This window comes from Hyla sarda, chromosome 1, assembly GCF_029499605.1.
Source record: "Hyla sarda isolate aHylSar1 chromosome 1, aHylSar1.hap1, whole genome shotgun sequence".
NCBI lineage: Eukaryota > Metazoa > Chordata > Amphibia > Anura > Hylidae > Hyla > Hyla sarda.
The window spans coordinates 56,782,024-56,799,949 of NC_079189.1; the positions used below are offsets into that span (position 1 = coordinate 56,782,024).

At 42.4% G+C, this 17,926-nt stretch overlaps 1 protein-coding gene across 4 annotated transcripts in view; it reads left to right on the top strand.

The window, feature by feature from the left end:
- The first annotated feature begins 453 nt into the window (after nucleotides 1-453).
- The window catches only part of PPP2R2C (protein phosphatase 2 regulatory subunit Bgamma), a 170,506-nt gene continuing 153,033 nt past the window's right edge, over nucleotides 454-17,926 (top strand). For 2 of the 4 annotated variants that reach the window (XM_056555104.1, XM_056555106.1), the window contains exon 1: nucleotides 455-946. Coding sequence is in view for 2 of the 4 variants with exons in the window: in XM_056555103.1 (XP_056411078.1) it covers nucleotides 877-946 (70 nt within the window). In the remaining 2 variants the exon portion in view is untranslated. Of the gene's footprint in view, nucleotides 947-17,926 lie in introns of all 4 variants that reach the window. The other 2 variants (XM_056555103.1, XM_056555102.1) reach the window with 2 other exon arrangements.

Consider the following 17,926-nt stretch of genomic DNA (forward strand, 5'->3'; position numbering starts at 1 on the left):
TACTGCCAATAATGGTCATTGTAAATTATCTTGTGTGAAATAGGGACAGGGCGGAGGTGGGGCTTGGAGCAAGGGGTGGAGTCTACCTCCTGATCTAATATTTTTAAATCCACTTGTAGTAATACGGTCCGATAAAGATTGTTAGTTTGTTTTACTTTTCACTATGACTCAATTCATTTTCTAGGGGAATGCGTGTGTGTGTGTTTTTGAAATAGTGTATAACAATTTTATGGAAGTTGTACATTGTTATATGGTTGAATTACTTAGTAGACAGATCCTGATACACACATATTTCTGTCCCACTTTGAATAGTGCAGTCTTGCCAAAAGAAGCTGACTCAATACCCCCCCCCCCTCCATGCACAATGCACCCCCATGGTGTCATGTAAGCAGAACTACCGTGCATTGCCTGCAGTGACATTTTTATCCTGACTTTCCAGCAGCACATGCAGCCAGAGATCTGATGGTGTGGTTGGGCTAGAACAAGCTGCTGGGGAGGGGCATGCTGTGATGCAGCAGAAGCATATGACAGCAGTAGCAGATCAGCTCCAAACAGCAAGTCACACAGTGTTTTCTTATCTCCCGACTGCTATTTTGCTGCAGTGGCCTCATTTAGCATTGGGTTGGCACCAGCAGCTACAGCCGGTAGGGCCCAAGAGGACAAACCCCACTAATAATACTAATAACACCCAGCAAGCAGGTGGTGTATTGTGCCCTGTTCTGTCTTGTCTGCCTCTCAAGATGATGCTGATGCTGGGCTCAGTGGCAGACTGTGCTCGCTTCCTCTGCTAGCTTGTGGCAGTATGGATGTTGCTCTTGTGACGACCTCTGGTGATTCCATCCGTAGTCCATTGCGGATAGGCATGCTGAGTAATCCATGGGCGAGGACGTAGACACACGGAAAATTAACCACAGCTTTCTTCGGGACCACAACTATGTGACTGAAGGTAGATTCCCCCTTCTTATTACTAACTGCACCCCTTCTTGTGCCACCCCCACCTTGTGTGTAGTCTATATCCCATACCCACTTACTGTGCTGTTGTTACCTGTGTTATTGTGTCTATGTCTTGTCCTGACTACGAATTATAGGTGGGAGGGGGGCTACGATACAAATAGGGTTGTATAGGGGATCTAATCCCTTCCAGTTCTTCAGGGGTTAATTACTGCAGACATTGTATTAAGTAGGAGAGGAGATCATGGCAGGTTACAGTGTGATTTGTTTCATTCAGGCTTGATACATGTTGTCATAGTGATTCTTAGAATTAATTGTAGACAGATCTGCAATAATTTGGTTCTTATAGGTCTCCGGTGCGGGAGTATATACTTCATATACCGGGCACGTTGTTATATAAGGCTTACGTCGTACGTTATGTTTGTATATTGTGTATTATTTGTTTTTGTAAACAATTCTAAAGACAAAATGTATCTATAATCTGTATTAAAACAACCAGCAGTAACTTGAGAGGCGCGTTTCAGATTAGGCAGCACTTGGGGATAAAATATGAGGCTGCAATGAGAATATAAATTGTAAATCTATAGGTTTCTGACTCCAATCTTGGAGAAGGTAGAAATCTCCAGGGTGTAATTTAACTACTCAAGGGCAGCAGCAGTTCTGACTTGCAGTTTGTAGCAGGAGTAGGGGTTTGTGCGTTGAGCTCTGAAGCATTTACATTACCAGGATAACGTACAAAAAAATAATCTACTGACTCCTATGTATGAGACGATGGTCCAATACATGGTAATTCATTGATGGAATGAATGTCCTTCTTTATATGTGTATAATACTATAATTAATAATTGGATCACTTACTTGTATGGTTAGACTACTCCAGTATCAATCAGATTTTACTATCCAAGCCATATGGACTTGCTAGGCCATGGCTAAGAATTGGGAAACAATTATACCACACAGAGAACCTGTCATAACCTTATGGGATGTAGACGAACAGCCTGACATGTTTCCAGTGGACCCATTGACTTTAATGGGCCAAACATAGTCTGATTGTGACTACGCTCGGTCCATTCTCCATTCATAACCTTACAGCCTGACATGTTCCCGGTGGGCCCAATGACTTTAAAGGGGTACTCCGGTGGAAGACACATTTTTAAAAAATCAACTGATGTCAGAAAGTTAAACAGATTTGTAAACTACTTCAATTTAAAAATCTTAATCCTTCAAGTATTTATCAGCTGCTGTATGCTCCACAGGAAGTTGTTTTCTTTTTGAATTTCTTTTCAGTCTGACCACAGTGCTCTCTGCTGACACCTCTGTCCGTGTCAGGAACTGTCCAGAGCAGGAGAAAATTCCCATAGCAAACCTATACTGCTCTGGACAGTTCCTGAAATGGACAGAGGTGTCAGCTGAGAGCACTGTGGTCAGACAAAAAAGAAACTGAAAAAGAAAAGAACTTCCTCTGTAGTATACAGCAGCTGATAAGTACTGGAAGGGTTAATATTCCACTGTAGTACCCCTTTAATGGGCCAATTGTAGTCTAAATGTGACTATGTTTGTTCCATTCTGCGATCATAACCGTATGGGAGGCAGATGTACAGCCTCACATGTTCCGGTGGACCTTCTGGCTTTAATGGGCTGAACGTAGTCTAATTGTGACTATATAAGGTCCATTAGCCAATTGTATTCGCTTTTTGTACAGGACTTATAAACTTAGTTTTTGAGTTCCACACATAAAGCATACACCTTTGAAAAATGGATCATACGTAGTCACGTTTAGACTATATTGGGCCAAATAAAGTCTATGGTCCTGCCAGGAACATGTTGGGCTGTATGTCTGCGTTGCTTTTTGACATTTTGCTGACCTACAGGCCAACGGGGACTTGAGAACATGCTGTGAATACAACTTAACCTGCAACCTTTTTGTTGGGATATAAATATATTTACCCTAGCTTATATAGCACCAACATGTTCCACTAGGTAGTACAGAGACTAATACTATTCACATCAGTCCCTGTCACAACCTCAGAGCCAACACACACTTGAGCCACTTTAATAGAAAGCTAGTTAAAAGTGTGAAGATATCTTTTTTCAATTTAAATAGAATACTTATATTATGTACTTATTTTAAAGGAGTGTTCTTGGAATCATTGATTGACTATTCTCAGGGCAAGCCAAAAATATCTGATGGGGGTGATCTGACACCTGGCACCCCTATTGATCAGTTGTATATGTGGGCATCATGGCTCTGGCAAACAGCTGATTGGAAGGGGATATTGGATTAGATACCAATGGCCTATCCTTAGGATTGGCCTTAAATAACAAAGTGCCCGGAAAACTCCTTGTAAGATGACTGTCCCTGCATGCTGGAAGTTGTAGTTTTTCAACAGCTGGAGGAACACAGTTTGGAGACCATTGATTTAAAGCATTGTTTTGTAGAGGAAAGTATAGGCTAGAGACCAAGTCATCACTCTGCCTGGGACATAGCAGCCTGCAATACCTATAAGTACAGTGCAGTTGCATTCAGGTGTCTATAGCATTTTAATAATCACTGTTGTTTCAACAAACTTTGCATTAATCAATAGTACAAGTGAATAAATGAAAATTTGGAATGCATCTTATTAGAGAAAAAATGCCTCTCTCTTCTCTTATCAAGCTTCTTACCTCCCCTGCTAAACCTCAATTCACTCTGCAAAAACAATTTTAATTACATCCTGCGTTTATAAAATGGACCAGCAGCTCACTGAGAGATCAAGTTACATGCTGCCAATACAAATCTCAGACGAGGGGTGTGGCAATGAGGGAGTTAGAGGGGAGAATAAGTTCAGAGAGCAGAGCAGAGAGAGATAGAGAGACACAAAGAGAATGTAAAAAGACTTAACCAACTGCCGGGAAGTATTAGATCTCACTCAGGGCTCCCTATGATGGGGTTATCTCAGCTAGTTAGCCCCTTTTTATTTTAAGTTGCCATTGATATCACTGATGTGGCTTCTATAAACACTGGTGAATGCAACCCCAGAGGTAGCTAGAAGAGGCTTTCTTACATTGGGACATATTTATAGGATAATATAATTATTAAATGGATAATCATATGTGAAGGAGTTATCCATTCATTCTCTATGGGGCCTCTGAATGTAGCTTAGTTTAGCGCTCCTTTTTGTTCTAGAGACAATTTTGTCCCTGTTTTAAAGATCGGTGGGGATCACTGTAGTTGGGCACCCCCAGATTTTTCCCCTTGCCATGTGGATAGCGGATAACTTCTTCATGTTGGAATGCCCCTCAAAGAGGCAGTGTCATTATGAAAAACTTTTTATATCCTGTAGTACTACTGATAAGATGACTTTTTTTTTAAATATAGCTAAAGGCAACACTACTCTAACACAGTGCTTTACAAACACTGCAGCTCCAGCTGTTGCAATTCAAAATTACAACTCCCAGCATGCTTGAACAGCCAAAGCTTTCTCTGACTCCTGAATGACAAATAAACTGATCAGACACTCAGGAGTCTGTGAAAGCTGAATGACACACACAATGACTATGTTGATTAGCATCCAGCTTTACTAGGAACAGATAGAAAATGTATGCATAATAACTACTGTGCAGTGATTTGCAGACTGCCAGGCTGCTCCCAGACTCAGAGCAGATGAGTCATCACAGTGAGGGAGAGAGACGGACACACCCCCTCCAGAATGCAAGAACACAAAGCAAGTGAGCAACATTTAAAAGCTATTTATTAGGGGTATATAGCTCCTAGACACATAAAAATGATATGTACATGATCAGGATTAGGTACTGAGTACAATATCAAATTTTTTCTCCTGCTATGACAGGTATGCTTTAAGTCTCAGAAAGGCCCTTTAAAGGGGTAGTCCAATAAATATGCTATACAGTAACCCCCCCAACCTGCGATGGCCCCGACATATGATAAAATCGACATACGATGGCCTCTCAGAGGCCAAGCAGTTTAAGCATCCCGGGCAGGTTCGCCTACCTATTCCCGCTGCTCCGGGTCCACTTTGCGATCCTCCGCGTCTTCTGCATCTTCTCCAGGGTCCGGGCCTCGCTTTCTGGCGTCATTATTACGTCACTACGCACGCCGCGCCGGCGCAGCAGCGTAATAACGTCTCCAGAAAGCGAGGCCTGGACCCTGCAGAAGATGCGGAAGAAGCCGGAGGATCGTGAAGAAGACACCAGAGCAGCGGGACAGCATCGGGAGCCCCTGGGACAGCATCGGGAGCGGAGAGGACCTGGTCCGGAGTGGCGGGGACAGATGAGTACAGCTTCCTATACTTTACATTGCACGGATCCCTCAACATACGATGGATTCGACAAACGATGGGTCGTTTGGAATGAATTACCATCGTATGTTGAGGGACCACTGTACTACAAATGCCTGATATATAATAAATGTAATAAATGTCTCAAATAGGTTGTCTTAGATGCTTTCCCCATTTAAAGAGCTGAGCTCTTCCTGTAACTCACAGATCTAATAGAGAACCCTGCACACAAGCAATTGCATCTTCATTGATTTCAATGGAAATGTGGGCTGCTGACATCTGCTTTGTGCCATCAAATAGGGAGGCCATTGCATCAGACATTTATGACGTTTTCCATGGATGTGCCATGGATACCCAAAATTGATATATCCCTTTCACAACCATAGCACATAACTTACTGATATTACTGCATGTAACCTAGACATGTTCATTGTAAATAATGTTATAGGCCCAGCCTGGATGTATGATCTCTGGATCGCCTGGCATCTTATTCCTATTGGAATGATTCACAAGGGATTTCCTGTAAAACCTCTGCTTAATATTCTCTGCACATTCCTGAATTCATTTGGGTCATTTCTAGTGGAAATGTATGAAATATTCCCTGTATAGGGTACTGAAGAAATTGCTCCTACGCCAGCTGTGAATAGATGGTTAAATACTTACCATTCCTGTTGGGAATATATGAATAAACTTCAGTGTAAACCAGTGGTCTCCAACCGGACAGCCACATGCTGGGAGTTGTAGTTTTGCAACATCTGGAGGTCCGCAGGTTGAAGACCACTGGTGTAAACCTTATTTATGGCTGCTTGCATAATGAAAAGCCTTTCTCAGATCCCATATTTCTATCATGCCCAGATGCAGCATCATTTATCACTATTATTGTCATTGATTACTTTTATTAGTTTTTTGATTAGTTTAGTTCATGCATTATTAATGATTAGTTTTGCTTGCAAGGCTGCATGTAGCCACATGGTGTGCTGTTACAGAAACATATATTCATGTCTGGCATGTAAGCAGCTTAATTCTGGCACATACTGTACAATCATGTGCCATCTAGTGGTATAAATATTGAATGCATATTAGAATTGCTCTATATTGTGTACTGTTGATATGGTTTTTGCCAAGGCTTTTTCGACCTTGGACATAATAAGCAGTATAGAAGAAGTTTGGTTAAGGGTTTATCTGAAAAAAGTTTCTTTTAAGAGATGTGCCCAGGCTGTCTGATTTAAAAAAATCCTGTACTTACCTCTCTCACTCCCCTGCAGCCTCCATTACCATGTCGTCTGGTCTCCAGTGCACTTCACTTTCTGCTGTTTGGGTCTGCACAAGACATTCACTCTCAGCCAATCACTGTCCAGAATGGTGTCCTGCCGCAGCCAGTAGTTTGCTGAGTGGCAAAATCTATTGCTGATCCTAGCAGCAGGAAGTGAAGTGTACTAAAGACTGCCCGCCATGATAACTGAGCCTGAAGGGGAGTGAGGGTGGTCAGTACAGGCTTTTTTTTAAATTTTTTATCAGACAGCCTGGGCACATTGATTAAAGGAGATATGCAGTGGAAAACTTTTAAGTTCCCCTGTGCCCGGGCTGCAGCAACAACAACAAAAAAAAACCTTAACTCACCTTCCTACGTTCCCCTGTTGCACCGGTATCGGCATCCCGTTCCTCCGGCGTTGCTTGGCTCCGTGCTTCTTAGGCTCGGAACATCACACTGTGGTCAGCGTATTGCCGGCCGCAGTGATGTCCCGCCTCAGCCGGTGATAGGCTGAGCGCACTGTCATTAAGGAGCTCGGGCTGGATTCTGAGAACGGAGGCGTGACCTCCGAAAAGTTGTCTGTTTTCGACGCGGTCTAAACTGCTGTCTCCTTCGTGAGATGGAGGAACCTCAACTGCAGGATGCCCGGGAGTGGGTGAAAATGATCCAGCTAACGAGGAGTGTCAAGCGTGTGTAGTTGGTGCACCCTGGGTGAACGTAATGTGTTCTTGTATGTATTATTTTATTCTTTTGGACTATTTTGTCTATCATGAAGAAAAACACTAAAGCTGTATAAGACAAATAAATGAATGGTGTTGCTTGAATTCTATTACGCTTGGTCATATTATCTACATGGAGAGGGAGCTTCCATAATTATTCACACTGTTACACCCGGGTGCAGATAGGTTATTCATATATTTTATTCCACTTTGTCTTTTGCTCCTAGGAAAGAAAAAGGTAATGCAAAGCAGCACTTTAACACCACCTTTTTGGATATAGTTTATCCCCTTAAAGGGGTACTCCGCTGCTCAGCCTTTGGAACAAACTGTTCCGAATTCTGGAGCTGGTGCTGGGAGCTCGTGACGTCATAGCCCCGCCACCTCCTGATGTCATGTCACGCCCCCTCAATGCAAGTCTATGGGAGGGGGCGTGACGGCTGCCACACCCCCTCCCATAGACTTGAATTGAGGGGGCGGGGCGTGACATCATGATGGGGCGGGGCTATGATGTCACGAGCTCTTGGCACCAGCTCCAGCGTTCAGAACAGTCTGTTCCAAAAGCTGAGCAGCGGAGTACCCCTTTAAGATCAGTGTTTGACTCCTTTAATTAACCTGAGAATATGGCTGGAGATTTAAAGGGAACCTGATATCAGATTTTACCATACGTAATGTCTGGAAACGCATTATATATGGTAAAATCTTCTTCCTTACCTCCGGCCAGCATCGATGATGAAAATATGAAGTTTGAAAGGTGTCCCCCTTCCATAAGTAGTACCCTGGGCGGGAGCCATCCTTTCTGGTCCCATCTTCTCGCTCTGTAATCACCCACACTGTGATTGATAGCCCGGGCATGGCCCGCATCATTGCTCTGCTCTGTCTGCTTAGGGGGCACAGCAGTGATGAGGGCTGTCAATCACATTGAGGGGCAAAATAGCAGCCGGAGCAGACTAGAAGAGGATGGCTCCTGCCCAGGGCACTACTTATGAGTCTGCAGGGGCACCTTTCAAACTTCATATTTTCACTATGCTGACAGCAACAACGTCTCCCAGGCATGGTAAGAAATAATAAGAATTAATAAGCCAAGCCAGAAACACTCCAGAAGGGGAATTTACCCATCTGTAGACAGAGGGGTTGTTTCCCCTTGTCAGTAAAAAGCAGCCAGACAGTACCCCGCTTTGTACTGAGGTTGGGTAACATACTCCTCCTAGATCCTAGAATTCTCAGTGGAGCATGAATGACTTTGCATGTCTTTATGGTGCTCTCCTCAAGCAGAAATGTCACCCCTTTGGTTTATCTTTGAACACATTTCTGCTGTGCAAGTAGTTGGTGTGCAAGAAAAGTAGTTTCCGGCCCCTCCTCCTTGGTACTTTTTTCTATGTTTCTTTTGTAAACAAGGAAAAGACCCTTTCACTCTGTAACAGCCCACCCCCAACTTGGAGCTAGATAACCGATATCTGACAATTCCACTGTGATCGTATCTAGGATTGTAAACAAAATGGCCCTCATTTACTAAGAGTGTTGGGTTGATCTCTGAGTGTTTCTTCATTTACTGTGTGTATTTTTCTCCCTGATTTACTAATGTGTCGCATGGGAAAAAAAATTGTGTCTCACGGGTTGGAAATTGTGTTGCACGGTAAATTGTATGTATGTCCCGTGTACAGCGCATGTTATATATGCCCCGCACAGTGCATGTTATATATGCCCCGCACAGTGCATGTTATGTATGCCCCGCACAGCGCATGTTATATATGCCCCGCACAGCGCATGTTATATATGCCCCGCACAGTGCATGTTATATATGCCCCGCACAGTGCATGTTATATATGCCCCGCACAGTGCATGTTATGTATGCCCCGCACAGCGCATGTTATATATGTCCCGCGCAGAGCGCAATCATATTCCCCGCACAGCGCATGTTATATATGCCCCACACAGCGCATGTATATATGTCCCCCGCACAGCGCAATCATATGCCCCGCACAGCGCAATCATAAGCTCCCGGTAGCGCTATCATTAACAAGCATTTTATTAGCAGAGCATCTCTCCGGGAAGCCGCTGACAGATGCTCTGCTAATACTCCACTTGTGAGTGATAGCGCTTCAGAGGCATGTGTGTATAGAAGCGAAGTGAGGACCAGATATATAACATTATCTGGTCCCCACTTCGCTTCCATACACAATCCTCCTGAGTACAACCAACACAGCTGCCCCATCGCCTCCACTCATCCCCGGTGTTATAAATACCTGTTCCCGGGGTCCGCGATCCCTCTGGCTCCGTCGCTGTCGCTGTGCGCTGTCACTGTGTGCACTGACGGTGACGTTGCGTTGGGGACGTCACTCGTCATTGCGCATCGCAGCGCACAGCGACAGCGCCGGAGCCAGAGGGATCGCGGACTCCGGGAACAGGTTTTTATAACACCGGGGATGGGGAGAGGCGATGGGGCAGCTGAGGTGTTTGTACTCAGGATGATTCCACATAGAAGCGAAGTGGGGACCAGATAACTCTTATGTATCAGGTCCCCACTTGTTTTTTTTACACATATGCCTCTGAAGGGTAGAGGTATCACTCACAAGCGGAGCATTAGCAGAGCATCGGGCAGCGGCTTCCCGGAGAGATGCGCTACTAATAAAATGCTTGTCAATGATAGTGCTACCGGGAGCTTATGATTGCGCTGTGCGGGGGACATGTATACATGCACTGTGCGGGGCATATATAACATGCGCTGTGCGGGGCATATGATTGCGCTGTGTGGGGGACATATATACATGCGCTGTGCGGGGGACATATACAGTATAACATAATATATAGAAGCTGTGGAGACATATACATTCCCCCAGCGATTCTATATAACTTTACCCACCGCAGCTCTTCTATTTGAGAACCCCGCAGGGATCCCTGAATGGCTCCTCAGTACCGGCCATTCAGGGATCCCGGCGGGGAATTTGAAAATGAAAGTAAAATACATTGTACATCGCTGGGGAGCGGACCATGCCGCCCGCTCCCCTGCTTAATAACTTTTGATCGGATCGGGTTTCAGAAGTGAGACCTGATGCGATCAACCCATTTGCCTCTGTACTACTACCCCAAACATGGAACAGACCCTGTTCCATGATGGGGGTAGGATTTAGTCAGTTTTGAGTCATTTCCCGACAGCTCAGTGCTGTCGGGTTTTGGTGAAGAAAAATTCACAGGTTTTCCTGTGAGTTTTTCATCATACTCCGAGTGTTTTTTCTTTTTTGTTGGGAACACGCCCCTTTTTGTGATAACCACGCCCATTTTGACGGGTTTAAAAAACAGTCGAAGTGATGATATCTTTTGTCGGGTTGTGCGACCAAATTTGTGTCGCATGGGCTATGTGACACAAATTTGATTGCAGAACCGGACAAAAAGAGTCGGGTTGACATTAGTAAATGAGGGCTAATGTGTATAAATTGGGCACAGGATTGTTTTCCCTTTGATATGAAGGGAGTAGGGTGGTTGAGTAAGGTGATTCTACTCAGTGACCATTTAATTTTATATTGCATAATACCACCATATTGTGGTCAAAAACTTAGCATTATTTAAATAATGCTTTCTTAAAGGGCCAACATAACACTCTCTGGCGCACAAGGCCTGTCCGTGAACAATCATTTGAATGTGACAATTTCTTTATAATTTTTCAAACAGCGGTATAGATCTTCATCTTCATTTCTTAGGCTTTGTGAAGTGTTTAATAAAGAGGCATTTCACCCACACCATATAGTTAAAGAAGCACTCCAGGATATTTGCCCTTTTCATTCATATTTACCATCACTAGTTCTACATTGCCATCTGTTTCATCCATGCTTTTTATTCGTGTAACTGAGTCATGTGATCTCCAACCTGACCCACAGAAAATGACAGTGTTTAATGTGTGACAGAAAGTGATTACTTGTCACCTGTCTTCCTGTGAACTACAGGATAACATCATCACCTAACAAATGCCTCCTAGCTGCTCAAAGTCCCCTCCCCTCCCAGATCTCTGTATACTGCTGCTGCTATCTCTGTAGAATCAGAATATATTGTAGTACTATGCCTCACCTGAGGCTGGGTTCACACGTAGGAAAATGGCACCATTTTAATATTCACTCTTTTGATATTTTTAATTGCACAGATCACGGTAAACCCGCATCATTTTTATAGCGATTTTAGAAAATCACAGCAAAATTGTGAACAAAATGCTGTAAAAAATGCCTTAAAATTTCTGTAAAATGCAACATATGAACATGGCCTGAAGACTTTTAATCTTTCATTCTTAAAGACCCAGCCACGTTTCATCTTCAATGCCCATGCCGATAGAAGGAGGTTTTCACTCAATATCTCACGATACATGGCCCCATTCATTCTTTCCTTTACACAGATCAGTTGTCCTGGTCCCTAAGCAGAAAAACAGCCCCAAAGCAAGATGTTTCCACCCCCATGCTTCACAGTAGGTATGGTGTTTTTTGGATGCAACTCAGCATTCTTTCTCCTCAAAACACGATGAGTTGAGTTTTTACCAAAAAGTTCTACTTTGGTTTCATCTGACCATATGACATTCTCCCAATCCTCTTCTGGATCATCCAAATGTTCTCTAGCAAATTTCAGACGGGCCTGGACATGTACTGGCTTAGGCAGGGGGACACATCTGGCACTGCATGATTTGAGTCCCTGTCGGCGTAGTGTGTTACTGATGGTATCCTTTGTTACTTTGATCCCAGCTTTCTGCAGGTCATTCACTAGGTCCCCCCATGTGGTTCTGGGATTTTTTCTCACCGTTCTTTTTTTCTCATCATTTTTAACACCACAGGGGAGATCTTGCGTAGAGCCCCAGATCAAGGGAGATTATCAGTGGTCTTGTCTGTCTTCCATTTTCTAATAATTGCTCCCACAGTGGATTTCTTCACACCAAGCTGCTTGCCTATTGCAGATTGAGTCTTCCCAGCCTGGTGCAGGTCTACAATTTTGTTTCTGGTGTCCTTCAACAGCTCTTTGGTCTTGGCCATAGTGGAGTTTGGGGTATGACTGTTTGAAGTTGTGGACAGGTGTCTTTTATACTGATAACAAGTTCAAACAGGGGCCATTAATACAGGTAACGAGAGGAGGACAGAGGAGACTCTTAAAGAAGTTGTTACAGGTCTGTGAGAGACAAAAATCTTGCTTGTTTGTAGGTGACCAAATACTTATTTTCCACCATAATTTGCAAATAAATTCTTTAAAAATCAGACAATGTGATATTATTGATTTTTTTTTTCATTATGTCTCTCATAGTTGAGGTATACCTATGATGAAAATTACAGGCCTCTCTCATCTTTTGTTGGAGAACTTGCATAATTGGTGGCTGACTTAATACTTATTTGCCCCACTGTATAAGCATTAATTAAAAAAAAAATGATAATGTTCCAGAGTGTTACTTTTATGCAGTATTCTTCTAGATTGACCATGGACCATATTGACCTTTTTTCAAACCATTTGATTATTTAGGAACATTTCAATCATTCCGGAATTATGAGAGATTAGGATCCAACTGTTTTCCACAAGTTATTGATTTCATTACATTTCCAGTTCATCTGAAGCCTTCTAAGAAGAGGTCAGACCGTGTACACATGTTCCATGCAGAACCACATTTTTCCACATTAGAATTATATGGTCTTCTGTGTAATAAGCAGAATTTAAGGGTATTCTGTTATAGATTAACCCCTTAACGACCACGGGTTTTTCCGTTTTTGCACTTTCGTTTTTTCCTCCTCACCTTTTAAAAATCATAACCCTTTCAATTTTGCACCTAAAAATCCATATGATGGCTTATTGTTTGCGCCACCAATTCTACTTTGCAGTGACATCTGTCATTTTACCCAAAAATCTACAGCGAAACGGGAAAAAAAATCATTGTGCGACGAAATTGAAGAAAAAACACCATTTTGTAACTTTTGGGGGCTTTCGTTTCTAGGCAGTACATTTTTTGGTAAAAATTACACCTGATCTTTATTCTGTAGGTCCATACGGTTAAAATGATACCCTATTGATATAGGTTGGATTTTGTCGTACTTTTGTAAAAAATCATAACTACATGCAGAAAAATGTATACGTTTAAAATTGTCATCTTCTGACCACTATAACTTTTTTATTTTTCCGCGTATGGGGCGGTATGAGGGCTCATTTATTGCGCCGTGATCTGAAGGTTTTAGCAGTACCATTTTTTTATTGATCTGACTTTTTGATCGTTTTTTATTCATTTTTTCATGATATAAAAAGCGACCAACAATACGTTATTTTGGTTTGGTTATTTTGCGCGTACGCTATTGACCGTGTGGTTTAATTAATGATATATTTTTATAGTTCGGACATTTACGCACGCGGCGATACCACATATGTTTATATTTATTTTTATTTACATGGTGTTTTTTTATGGGAAAAGGGGGGTGATTTCAACTTTTATTAAGGGTTAAATCACATTTATTAACTTTTTTTTACACTTTTTTTTTTGCAGATTTATAGGTCCCATAGGGACCTATAACACTGCACACACTGATGTTATACCCTGTTCACTGCAAAGCCATAGCTTTGCAGTGATCAGGGTTATCGGCGGTCGATTGCTCAAGCCTTTATCTCAGTCTTGGAACAATCAATCGCCGAGGGGACACGCCGGAGGCAGGTAAGAGGACCTCTGCTCGTGTCCCAGCTGATCGAGACACCGCATTTTCACTGCAGTGGTCCCGATCAGCCCCGCTGAGCAGCCGGGCAGCTTTCACTTTCGGTTTAGACGTGGCGTTCAACTTTGAACACCGCGTCTAAAGGGTTAATAGCGCGCGGCACCGTGATCGCTGCCGCGCGCTATTAGCCCCGGGTCCCGGCATCAGATACATGCCGGGACCGACCCAATATGACGCGGGGTCACCGCGTGAGCCCGCGTTATATCGCGGGAGCCGGCCAAGGACGTAAATATACGTCCTTGGTCGTTCAGGGGTTAAAGGGGTTGTGTCACCATGAGCATTTTTAGGCATGTAGCGAGTGTTGTTCACTGTTCCAGTGTAAATCCTATCACCAGAGGACCCCCCTAAACCCCATCACCTTTATCCATGTTTCCTAATAGAGTGAATGTAATGGACTTTGGGGGACATGTATCAAAGATTTTACCCCTGTTTTGTGTGTATTTTTTTGCGCAAAATTTTGCGCAAGCCCTTTTTTTGCGCATTTGCCCAGATGTGGCTGAATCAGGGTACCTTGGAGTGACATCTATAGTACACATGGATTTATTACCTGCATACTTTTCCTTTGCACCAAAAATTTTGCCGCAAGAGTTGTTTTTTTTGCGCAAATATAAGCCATCTTGGACTTAACGTAGCAAGATGCTCTAAATCATCGATTCTATTTTCCAAAGAGTGGATTGAGGAGATTACTATATTTACCCCCAATTTATGAAGCTCATTGCGCTTGATTGATAAATTTAGCGCTTCTGCGCATAATTTAGAATTCGGGAAAAGGGGTAAACTGCTTCTACCATACACAAATAATGATACATGTCCCCCTTTGAGTATAAATTGTTTAATAACTCTTCAGATAATATTTTTCCATAGATATTTAGTGCCCCCGTTTCACTGACGTGAGCCTCAGGCAAGAAGAATGGAATGGCGTCATTAGACTACTGCTATTAATAAGCCTATTGATGTTGCCACAGACTTCATAATGGGGTCTGGTCAGAGTCACAGATCTAATAAGAACAAATTATATGCCCTATTTACAAAACCAACAACATGTGAGGGCAATGGGCATTGGGCAATAAAGGCATTATTCATATTATTGCTCTACACTAGAGCACCAGAGAAAATAGACACAACCCGTAAGAGAGCTGACACTCCCCGTAAAGCCTCAGCGCATCATAAAAAGTTTAGAAATGGAGAGGTCGTAGTGTTTTTCAATGAATTGTACTTATCAATTGTAGTATTACAGCATATGTTGGACTGCGTAAAATTCATTGAAAAACACTACGAGTGCCGGGACCTCTCCATTTCTACTATATCTCTTTATCCACGAGCACCGGATTTTTTTCTGCAGTGCCGACCAACTACTATACTTTGGTATCATAAAAAAATGTGTCTTTCTAATATTACTTTGGGGAGAATCATAGCAAGTGGAGCATTTGCCTATAGCAACCAATCACATTGCTTACTTCCTTTTTTTTTTTTTTTTTTTTTTTTTTAAAGGGCTCTGAAAAAATGAAATGAGTTATGCACTTTGTAATAACTTTATCCCTTATTGAAAGGATTGGGAATAAGTTGCTGATCACTGGCGAGAAGAAGTGAGGGACCCTGCAGGCTGAGCTGAGAACCGTAGCTTTGTACAGGAGTCTGCTGGAGGGCTCCAGTGGTCAGACCCCCCCCCCCCCCCTCCCCCCGCGATCAACAACTTGAATCTCCACTTTTGTGTTTGAATTCTTTATTGCTTTCAAAATCTCTGCTTGGTTACAGTGAATAGACCACAGGTCATCTCCGGCTGACACAGATACACTACTTGTTACAAAAGCATCTGGTATCCTCTTCCATGCCTTTATCTAAGCCTCGGCCTGTGCTGCAATCCTTGTAGACAGCTGTTTTGGAGAACCCTTCTCCCTACTGATAAGGGGCAAGAACGAACCCCAAAACAGCTGTCTGCTTGGGTCCTCTTTACTTTGAACATAGTTGCTTTTTTTTCCAAAAACAGCACCACTATGAAATACCACAACACACTGAGTACAAGGGAGTAGCTATGTTTCCCAGTCCTGGTGTACCCATTTATGACTCCTCATTTTTCCCTGGGGAGCATTGCACGGTCTATAAGTTTTAAGACAACTATTTGGCAATCTAGTTCATCAGACCAACTGTTTTGTGTTTTTATCCCCTCTACCTTCAGAACCTGCATACAGTAGATTCTTCCAAGGAACATTTCTATAGAATAGGACCATGCCCTTTTGTCAAGGACCAAAAACACAAATAAAGTAATATGTTTATCCAGCATTTGTAGAAAAAAGAAGGCTTAGGGGAGACCTAATAACTATGTATAAATATATCGGGGGACCATACAGAGATCTCTCCCATGATCTATTTATACCCAGGACTGTATCTATAACAAGGGGGAATCCTCTACGTCTAGAGGAAAGAAGGTTTCTACACCAGCACAGACTGGGGTTCTTTACTGTAACAGCAGTGAGACTGTGGAACTCTCTGCCTGAGGAGGTGGTCATGGTGAACTCTGTAAAATAATTCAAAAAGGGGCTGGATGCATTTTTGGAGAATAATAACATTACAGGTTATGGATACTAGATTTATAGGGACAGAAGGTTGATCCAGGGATTTATTCTGATGCCATATCTGGAGTCGGGAAGGAGTTTTTACCTCTAGTATAAGGGTTTTTTGCCTTCCTCTGGATCAACTCAGTAGGAACTCATTAGGGATATAGGTTGAACTTGATGGACTCTGGTCTTTTTTCAACCTTATGAACTATGTTACTATGTGTAACTATGTGTAACCAGACAAATGCATATCACAGGGCAATGAAAATAGAGCGAGTTGCGGTGAAGTCAAATGCCTTTCAGCTCTATCAGCAGATACAGTGTCACAAATAGTCACTTATAACCAGAATATAGGCTGTGTAGGAGGCGACCTGTACACCCATGAGGATCTATATGTATTAATGTATTATCAGAATTTGTTCTCACCCGTATTATATATTTAAAAGGGAATTAAAGGGTAGCTATAGGGGAATCAGTAGTGTAATAAGGAAATGATTGGACTGGTTATATACCCTGTCACAAAAAGGTGATCCATGACCTTCAAGATGTTATTGAGCCTCATGTCCACTCCCAGCATGCTTCACCAGCCTGAGCGCTGCAGGATGACTGATGAGTGAAGTGTAGTCTGATGTTGGTGACATGATCAGATAGAGAAGAGAGAGCGGTGAGAGAAGTCAAGACAAGACAGCTGTACATGAGATAAACCCACACATCCACAGCTTGTTGCTAAGCACAGTCAGATATGAATGTGTTATTCACCAGACTCGGGGAAACATTATATCTATCTACAGTATCTCTTATCCAGGGCTCAAGTCCTGCAGGAACGCATGGGAACGGAGTTCCTGCACTTTTTCCACAGCAGAAAAACTGTTCCCATTAGCAGGAGTCCTGCAGAACCAGCTCTTGAATGGAAATTTCCCACACTTTTCTTTCCCAGGACTTGACCCCTGCTCATATCTATCCATCTATCTATCTATCATCTATCTATCTATCTCATATCTATCTCATATCTATCTATCTCATATCTATCCATCTATCTATGTATCTCATATCTATCTTTCTCATATCTATCTATCTCATATCTATCTCATATCTATCTATCTATCTATCTATCTATCTCACATCTATCTATTTATCTATCTATCTCATATCTATCTATCTATCTCATATCTATCTATCTCATATCTATCTATTTATCTATCTATCTATCTATCTCATATCTATCGCTCTCTCATATCTATCTATCTATCTATCTCTCATATCTATCTATCTATCTATCTATCTATCATCTATCTATTATCTATCTATCTATCCATCTCATATCTATCTATCTATCTCATATCTATCTATCTCATATCTATCTATTTATCTATCTTTCTATCTCATATGTATCTATCTCATATCTATTTATCTATCTATCTTTCTATCTATCTCATATCTATCTATCTATCATGTCATATCT